Below are 10,342 nucleotides of genomic sequence, written 5' to 3'. Positions count from 1 at the left end.
ACAATGAGGAATATGGTAATGGTGTACACTCTTCCGGTGGTGCATAGATTGTTCCTCTTCGCCGACCTGCATCTTTCAGCTTTCATTCTGAGATAATGGGAACCGTTGGCTACCACTTCTTCGTACGTCTTGTTCATCTATTTGGTAATAAAAAACACTAGGCTGCTAGAGGACACCATGACTGACGTTAGACGAATGAATTATAACTAGGGTCGAGAAAAATAGTGTATGACAAAAGTACACCGACTTTCGGAATTCCAATAGCATGCTATCCTCACAAATGCAGCAAAGACGTGGAAGTGTAAAGTATGAAAAGCTACGACGTGTGATGAGGTGCAATTGCATATAGGCGACTCAAGTAATATGCAACAGGTTGAGCATATATTTAATGCTAATACTGACATTTAAAAAAAAACCCAGGGTATATGGATTCACAGCATCCTACATCCGGTCGCCGTTAAAATGTGTGGAAATTTGGGATGAAGTCACCCTACCACTTACCAGTCTGCTAGCTAGTTCTATGAACAGACATGACCTCAACTACTTCTAATTGTGGATGGTATTCCTTCCAGAAAAATAATTAGTGGAGTTCTTTAGCCCTTCATGACCAGAATAACTCCCAAAAAATTCAGACCCGACTGGTCTGAACGCTAAAATATTAAACATAATGAATTATCTTTGTTTGACCAATCTTGGTTAAAGCATTCGCATTTTACTTAAAATGCGAGAAATGGGAGTGCACTGGTTAACGGAAATCTGACGCATAAATCTGGGCACTAAATTCCTTATTAGCAACGCTCGTTGTCAAGATTTAACACAGGTCTGATACTCTCCCTCTTCCCGGAGAGTGTTTTGAGCTTTATTTCGATGCCGAAACGACTGAGATCCGGGCTCGACGAGTACGTAAGTTCCCAGAAGCCATGGCTCAAAGAATAGGCTCTACTGAACCTGAAGTGGAGAGACGTTCATCAAAATATGATCCGAACACTTAATGAAGGTACATCTAGATGATTTGTAGTATTGCAGGGCATAGTTAAAGGATGTATGATCAAAATTTCTTTCAACAAAACTGCAGCATGGTTCCATAGTTATCCCCTGTGATTTTGTCGCACTGTCTTCCATATGCACTACTTCTCATCCCAGCCTATCATGTGACATTTTTCAACTTTCAGGTTGAAGTTCACCAAAGTGGGACTGAATTTCACACATTCACGAGAATGGGAGTAGAATCGTGGTAAAATGCACATCTGTTTCCATTATTTCCAGTAAGAGCATCTTAATTACATACCTTTTACGTGAATACATTTGTCAAATCAATCCAAAGAAGTACGCGCCAGTATCAAAGTCTCCCTGTGATAGAAGTCACAGCCTAAAAATGGAGTATGAAGGACGCCAAAGAGTTTGATTAACCATAAGTCGACCGAGGCTGAGGCTTTCCCAGTTTCTCTCGAAGAGGATTACGACAGCAGTCTGAAGCGATTGGCACAAGGCGCCTGTTTCTTGGAATAATGCCATTAAGATAGCATCTGTTGCTCCAGAAAATTAAGAACACTGGTCCATTCCTGGAAGTGAATGGAGCTGCGGACCTCTGATGGTTGCAATAGCCACAATGCTCTGTCAGAGAAACGTTTGCCAAAGTTTAATAACACAGGAACACAGGATATTGATTTTGTTGGTGGCTGTTGGCTAGTAAGTTCAAAAAAAGAGCACACTGATAACAGCAGGTCGTCATATAAACTCAAATCCGCACAATCATTCCGTCTCGAACAATGTGAAACACTTTACCCTAAAAATCCAGACAACGGTTGAATGTTACTATCTCAGCATTTGCATTACCTATCCGTCAATCCAAGCGTTGTTTGAATCAGTGGATTTGCAAGACTTGATTTTGCGTTTGTCAGGGAGACCGGCGAGTTTGGGTCAATCAGAAGGTTTGGCAAAGTGGCATCTGCGTCATTCAGGTAGCAATTATTTGGCCAGTATCTTTCTGCAACTAGTTGAGGGGAAGTGGTCGGTCTTAGGGCGCTTGTCGTTCTGAGGGAAGCTGAATTTGTCAGGTCGTAGACCAGATCAGGCCGATTCGTCATTCTGTTCATAGCTTCAGACGTGTAGCTTAGTTTGCTAGAAGAACTGAAATTGGCCATTGAGGGTTCTGTGTTTAGGCTAACACAAGAACTCCACGGTGGATTGGTGGCGAGCTGCGAAAATTGAGCATCATTCATAGTTTTATTTGAAGCGCAGTTCGGTGCAATACTGGAGTTCTGGCTGTTGCCATCTAATAGAGCGGGGGAAGTATGCTGCGACGTCTGAAAAAAGAGTTTGGAATGATAATAACTTCCGGTTATGTTGTGTCTTGTCAAAGCTATGTTGGGACAAGATAATGATGGGAATTTCGCCATAGTATTAGAGGTCTTATCGAATTCACGGTTAGTCTTTAAGCGTCAACAGTTACACCCTCAGAATTTTTGAATAGTAGGAGTGAAACGGCTAATAAAAACGTTAAACTGGGAGCTCAAACGAAGTGTCGACGACTGCAGTGTTCACCGCTCATATTCTGATACCTTTTTAATCTAGACTTACTGCTGTGCAAGTTGCTAGGACTCCAAGATGTACCGATTTGCACTGCACCATGTGCAGCATTTGATACGTGGCGAATAAGCGAATCGGGGGTGTTTGTGTTTTATCTATCGTCCGGTTGTAACTACCTTTCGGTGCCTAGCTGCCATGCCACCTGACGGAAGCACGATGACTAGGGGGGGGACAGGTTGCCCAAAACACAAAAAAGTCGAGATGGTTAGGTCTGTTGCGAACCACGGGTTCTGATCACTGAGTCTTCTCGCCCCGTGTTCTAGCTATATGAGAACAGTATCAGCGAAGCTGGGAACTAAGGCAATTTATGTGTCTAAAACTTAATTTCTTTGGTTTCAAATACTTTCTTCTTGAACTTACGTTGTTCATCCGACTTGAGTAGGTGGGTTCTTTACCCCAAGAGCATTTGCAAGACTGGTCTCCCACAAGGCGGCCGTGCATCGTTACAATTGCGCGAGTGGCGGCTGCGTGTGAATCAAACCTAGGAGGAACAACACAAGGGGTGAATAAGTGGCTTTAAAGAAAACATATGGATGAGTACAAGCAGCGTAACGTAGAAACGGAGCAATCGCCTCCCTAATTCTTCCAGACCGTATAATGCCGCCCAAACTGGTCTACCTAGAGAGGAGTAGTCGCTCTTTAACAACTCACCCAAGAATAAAGTTCCTAGTTTTGTAGGAAAACTAAGGAACAGCGTTTGGTAGGACTAGCGGTTGTATATGTGGTGTGAGAATCATGTGTTCGCCGCTATATTGACGAAAGTAAAAGTGCATCAAATGTCAAATTTAGACTTGCATTCAGAAGTTACTGAATTTTGAATTTTTGAGCTCGAAAAGCAGTACCATTTGGGATCTGATCGATCATTTATCTCAATACACCGATTGTCCTAAATGCAAGCTATATAAACAGAAGCTTATATGGACTATTACATACATACTATATGTACTCAAACCAACAATTTCCATTAGAACGCAGGGTTAAATGATTGCAACAAACGGTTAGCATATGATGAAATGGATACCTTGTAAAGCGAAATTTTTCAAACACCCAAGCCTACGAGTTTTTTGTTGAACCAAATAGACGTGAAGTGATGCTCCTTAGCTAACAATCCAGACTTTCATATTGGCACTGAACTTGAGGGTTGTTTTTGCTCTGATGTCTGAGGTCCCATCAAGCGGCCAATCGGAAACCTTGACGTTGTTGTGCATTACAATGATGTTCACTTTAACTGTGCCTGGATGGAAAGCACAGCCAACATACCACAAGCTACAAGCAGCGTTGAATTATCTCATCACTTAGCATCAACTCGTTTCCCTTGATAATGCCGAAGTAATAACCTACTCACTTCGGGTCATCCAAAGTGCTCGTGATGTTTCACGGAAGGGTATTAATCTATCGAGGCTAATACTACCAAACCTCTGAAAGTCGTTCCTTCTGAAATAAGCAAAAAACATCGGCAATCAAGCTGAACGTTGTCAGCTTCGATGTACACACTGGCCTTATCATGTGCGTGTGAGTGGATTAAACGGTTACACGGAAGATCCCAGGATACATTTGGTCTTCTGTTAAGCTGGAGAGCTTCCGCAACCTTCGTACTTCATAACGTCCACAGTTTGTAACATTGCATTTCATGCTCCCTCTCACCATTTCAACATATCTTGTCACGTGGTTTCGGGTCGCGTAGCCTAGCTGAGCCGTTCCATTCGACGTCATGTTATGGCAAGACAGATAGCAAATGCTGTATAGAATTAATTATTGTGGCCGGTTTTAAAAACGCTGTTCTCTGGATTTTTTTTAGTCATGGCCTCCAGTTGGCCAGATCCCTGGTTAATTACATAAACGATGCAATGGATTGGGTATATATTTGATTCCACGTAGGGACATATAAGCTGTTTTGATAGTATACCAAGATTGGACAGCCGAATTTGCACAGTGCTAAATAGAACAGGACCGATAGATAAACTGTCGAAAACTACGTGCATGCATTATCCAATTTTCCGGTCGCAATATCTGGACGCTGGTTGAATGGTTCTCGTTGGTAAACGCCATGGCAGAGGCAATAGGAGACCACTAAATTCGTTCTGCAATGCAAGTTATGTGGCAATCTGGTGGGCTTCTATTCCACGACTATATATTTATGTATATGGTATATGTATATGTATATACCTATATATATATATCTTTGAATAGGGATTTTGGAACTATGAGAAATAATCAAATGAGATATTCTGATCTCAATGCCATGTTTACTTGGTGAAGTAATGTTCCGAATGTTTAAACAGCAGCTGTATGATTTTTTTGGCATGATGACGAAATTATTGCATTTGGAGATGAATTTTGGGAAGGAAATGAGTTTTTGCCGCAAGTTTAATTTTGGTTTACTAGGACTGGGTTTTAAACTGAAAATACTCAGTCCATTTAAGCTCATTTTATGTGCAAGTGAGTGTAGTCCACGCACTGTATAGATACGGGGTCCCAGCAAGACATAATGTTGACGGAAACCCGGGAACTGCACCAAAACAATGGACTCTAAACAGGGCTGTCAAAGAATTTTCACCAACTTGTAGGGTGTATGTTCTGTCAAGAAAATGCACCCTGGTTTCCTTAATCTCATCTCAATTTTTTTAAAAAGTGTAGCAGCACCACTGGCAAAGAAATACATAAAAAATACTTTAGGCCATCCCTTTTTGACATCAAATTGGCTTGTAAATGAACTTATTTCATCAAGAAGATTCTTTAGTTTGACTGATTTTCAGAAGGGCATTTCGAGAAACAAACCTGGGGGGTTCAATAAGCCTAAAAAAGGTGATAACCCATCAGTAAACAATTGGACAAGTGCTACATTTGGAGGCTGATTCCGTGGGGCTCCAGTTTCAAATTGATTCACGAAAAAACCTCACACAAAAAATCGCATCTGAAAATCTGATGTGTATACGCTTACACGGTGGAAGCCTGAAGTGATCAAAATCTGACCAAAACTTCCCTGTAAAACTATGTGGATTTTATTAAACATGGCTTATTGTTTTTTACACTCACCACCCTGTTCCAACCTCACTCTTTTATCGCCAAATGTGAGCATAGCACTATCACATTCTTGGAAGTAATCTATCCAGGAAGTATAAGAAGACGTCAGATCTAACAAGTTTCTCCTCTATATATGGGAACCTTGCTGTGTAGAGATATCAAAAACAGCAACAGGCCCGTACCTTTGTGGATGTAAGTATTTCACAAGATTTTAACTACTTAGGGCGGTTTGACTAGGTGCAGTTACTAGATGCACTGTTGGAAAAACTGCAAAGATCTCGCAAAAGGCCAGCTGCACGAGAGGGTTTTGCGGGTCAATAAGTTCCTTGGATCATAAACCCTAAAAATGGCCAACGTTTTAAGATACTTTTGGCGTCATCATTCGCATCGCGCACAGATATTTAGTTGGACTTGTCGGGCTGTGTATGAACAGGTGCGCGTTATGAAATTCCATGTGGATTTGAACTTGATTGAGCTCGACATTTCAGCTCCACTCGTTGCGTCATTTTCGGACTACTGAATTACTGGAGGTCTACATATCCAATAATACCACAACTTTTGCACAGGATCAAGTCTTCTGTAAGTTAATGAATATAAAATACATTTCTGTCCTAACATATTGGCCATCTTTTTAAAATATTTTCCATGTGAACACAATACATTCAAGGCCCGATTCTGCACATGTTATCACTTGGAAAAATTGAACTCCTTAAATAGAATTGGGAATAATCTGTAGGTTTGTACCTTTTACGGAGAATTTTGTCTGCAAAGTCGGAGAGAACCACACGTCGTTTGGTGTTGTAGCTCCTGTCTGTCTAACCGCTCTGCAACCGGATGCTGCACGTAGCTGCACTGGCGAACTCATGTCATAACTTGAAATGGATCACTGGATGGGGTGTGATAACAACACCAAGGTGTGCTGAATTGAAGTGTTATGCAGTCGAATGAAGCTGAACTCTACTATGCATGTTGTTTCATTGTTCGTTACCGATACTTGCGACTACGCCACCCAATTGCCACAATAACCACATAATTACCAATATTCAAGAAATTGATTTTTTCCAAATGACCGGAAGCACAGTGCCTGTTTATTCAGTCGTACAAATATCCTCGTTGGTTCTGGGGGAGAATTTCACTTTGGCTCTATGGAAGTACGAAATGAACTTGAATGTTTTCAGCTACGTGTGGTGTTATCACAGCTAAAACACCAGCTAGCAATCCTGAGACTGGGACAGATCAGGCTAATAGTCAGCTTAGTGTGGCTCACCACAGGAACCAACCATCATGTGCTGGCAATCAACCCATACTGCATCGCGGTATATCAGCACATCAGCACACGGTTTTCTGGTTTTTGATCGCTTTCTTTAACACCGTTTGAGAAGTAAAATTAACACGAGAAGCACGTGCTAAATGAATATTACGAGCCTTAATCAGCGCCTTTGTCGAAGTTTCTAGGTAAAGAACGCAATCGTTATACACCGGCAAAATGTTTCACATGAGGCTCAACTACTTGTCACTAGAGATCGGACATGCTGGTCTACTGGTTTTAAACGTTCCTTAGTCCAGATCAAGTTGCTTGATGAATTGGTTATGGTGTGAGTATGGGAAGTGAATTTTGTTGGCCATCTTGTTAACCAGGTATTCTGTAAAAATGAGTCACGAACTGGACTCTCAAGGAAAATGTTGCTATTTATCACGTTATAGAAGGTAGCTCGATGTAATTATTTGTGGGGGGGGGGGGGTGGTGGTTTCACCGAAAAAATGCTAAACTGATTTTCTATGCGAAACTACTCTGACCACCAAAGGACAACCTTGAACAACCTGTACGTCGAACGGAAGACAAAAACTGAGGCCGGGTTTTAGTCTTTTCAACCCGTAAGCCCTCCATGCAGCCTCTACTAATTGATTGCTTAACCGCATACCATGCCAACTTACCGTAATCCAGTTGATGCACGTGAAATACGCTTAGGCATAGTGTATTTTAGTCTTACCTGCATTTTTATACTCACTCATTTCTTTACTAACCATGATCAACTATCATATCAGTACAATATTCTTAGTTGTATCTTCCTGGTTCATTTGCGTTTGATCACCATGCCTATTACAAAGATAAAACAACGTCAAAACGGTAGAGCAAAACACTGACAAATCGGCGCCTGTCGCCCTTGGAATGAGAAAATTATATGGTTACATTTGAAAAAAGAAACAAAAAATCGTTACACTACGACTCACCGAATAAATGAAAATCCTTTTTCTTTAAAAATGCGAATTTCTTTTATTTCACCAAATTCCTGGAATGCGTTTTGCAATAGCAATTCTACAAATATTTAAAGAAACGCCATGAGAATAAATGGGTGTTTTACCAATGTTCATCACGGTGAGTTACCAAACAAAGTGGTGCCAGATTTTCCAAGTGATTTATTCATTTATTTATATGAGGATCCTAAAATTTCAGCTTCACAGCTATCAGGTGCCTATATTCATAGGGTATCCGAGTACATTACGGGTTATTTATTCAGAGGGGACACAGGTGAGGGATCGCCGTACTTAAAGGTCCACTTTGGTGAAATTTGTAAATTTTGAGTGGAAACTATACAGCTTTCAGGTTAGATTGTGAATTATTTGACAACAACTTTAGAAGGAACATGACAGGTTCTAAAGACACTGTTTACGATGAAACAATAAATTTACGGAAAAATGATGTGGTTCGCTCAGGTTTAGCTTTTAGACGAATTCGAAAGACTTGCTAAGTGACGTAGCACTCTTGACCTGAAAGCAACTGCAAAAGGTCATCCAATCAAATGTGTGGTGACCGTTTCCACTGCAGTGTTAGTCTTCGTCAAGTGTATAGCTTGCTTAACAGCATCAAAAATGCAAGCAATGTCTCGTGGTACCTTGAAAATATTTTAATCGTTTTTCCCATGATCAGCAAAAGTTGCTGCATTTTTGATGCTAACCTGTGCAACAGATTCATCAAGTGTTATGCTCTTCCCCGACCGGGATTGGTTGGATTCATGGTGAAGTATTTTACCATCATGCACAGGTGCTGCTAAGTGCAGCTCACATGCGACCCACTGGGATCCATTGTGTGCTAAGTGTAGTCTACTGCAAAATAGCCATGCTAATGAGGGGCTGTATTAACAGGATATTGTTTATCTGGCAGACTCGTTTGAGTTAAAAGAGCAATGCTGTATGATCCCACCAACCATCAACCTGTCTGTGATTCGGTGTCTGATTAAGTCCAGCCTAAAAGCATTCTATTTTTGTTCAACTCAGATGAGGAAAACGAATTTTGTTTGTACTGACTGCATTCCATACCTGCTGTAATATCTACTCTGTCATTCGGCTTAATATAGTGTAAATTCTGCCCAAATTAAATCATGTTCTTCGGGTCGCTAAACAGTTCGCTGCATCACTTAGACGCTTTCCCATGTTCCTTAGGCCTTTAAAGAAGAAAACAATCGCCAGACTTAGCACTGTTTGCTTGGTAGTACATTGTAGTTCCTTGTTTAGCAGCAAATGTTTCAGTCCCATACAAGCTCACAATACAGGATCTGAGTAGCGTTACCGCAACCCATTAATTTTTGTCATAATGTCTTGATATTTATTATTTGGATGTGTACATATCATCACAGAACTTACCACCACAAGAGGTTTGTTCTCTCCTATCCCGTTAAACAAAACGAACACTTAGGAAACAGGACACAGGCAGTATATTGTTACTGAATTTAGGTAGCCACGTTTTCTTTGACCTCAAAACGGGCCACACCACATGTGATCAAATGAATGATGAGAAGAACTTGTGAAATCAGCCATGAAATTTGGTTATCAAGGAATGGCGGATTAACAACCTACTTCATACTAGATTGTTTTTGAAATTTGTTTGAATTGCTACCATCCTCTTCAAAATTAGTGAACATGTAAAAATATGTGGCAAATAGACGAAGCAAACTACAGCCATTTATGTCACCTTCTTGGCATTATTTGTTGACATACTGTCTCAAACTGTAGTTAGCTGAGGCAAGGTTGCTTTTGATCACAAGCGCATTACAAAGTTCACAACTCATTGAAGGGAACTGACCCACCTGTTAGACCGCTGGTTATGCCACCCACATAGATAGTTGTATTACTGGCTGAGGATGCATTGAAAACCTCTACGTAATTCAAAGGTCGATGATCTGAAACGGCAAACGTGACAGTATGGGAGGATGAACCGATTTATCGAAAAATGTTCATGGGGTGGATGCAGTAGGAACAAATTCATCACAATAGATGGGGAACACAGCCTGTTGCCACTTGACAGGTTAGCGCTCGAATGTCAAAAATGGCGCAATAAAAACTGTAGGACAATACGTTTTGATAGTTTCTGGCGTCGCTAACTGGAACAAATTGTTATACCGTCAGAATCAGCAGTGTCTGAAACCTTATAACTCATGAGGAATGGGTGGGATAATCGTATAAGAATATTTGAGTGCTTCTTCTAGGTTCGGTAAAACCTGTGGAACTGTAAACGGAGGACTAATCTTAATCCTACTGGGCAATTTTTCAAAGTACGATTTATTGATTGACAAATCGATTGTTTTGCAAAAGAGTTGAAAGATGGTGCTGATCATAGGAAACATTTACTAAACATGGAACAATGCACATGTAAAACATTTAACCAGAATAAAACCCAGACTCGAATGTTAAAATGCGATGGCATCTGAGATAATAAAACTACAAATAAAGG

At 40.7% G+C, this 10,342-nt stretch overlaps 1 protein-coding gene across 1 annotated transcript in view; it reads right to left on the bottom strand.

Moving 5' to 3' along the window:
- The window catches only part of T265_12979 (hypothetical protein), a gene marked incomplete at both ends in the record, with an annotated part of 10,553 nt that extends 2,655 nt beyond the window's left edge, over positions 1-7,898 (bottom strand). Inside the window, 3 exons of the mRNA XM_009166593.1 lie at positions 1,837-2,306; positions 2,950-3,070; positions 7,846-7,898. Coding sequence (XP_009164857.1) covers positions 1,837-2,306; positions 2,950-3,070; positions 7,846-7,898 — 644 coding nt within the window. The remainder of the gene's footprint in view (positions 1-1,836; positions 2,307-2,949; positions 3,071-7,845) is intronic.
- Between the last annotated feature and the right edge of the window lie 2,444 nt (positions 7,899-10,342).

Source organism: Opisthorchis viverrini (assembly GCF_000715545.1).
Source record: "Opisthorchis viverrini unplaced genomic scaffold opera_v5_28, whole genome shotgun sequence".
Taxonomy (NCBI): Eukaryota; Metazoa; Platyhelminthes; class Trematoda; order Opisthorchiida; family Opisthorchiidae; genus Opisthorchis; species Opisthorchis viverrini.
This window is presented reverse-complemented; position numbering and strand designations above follow the sequence as displayed.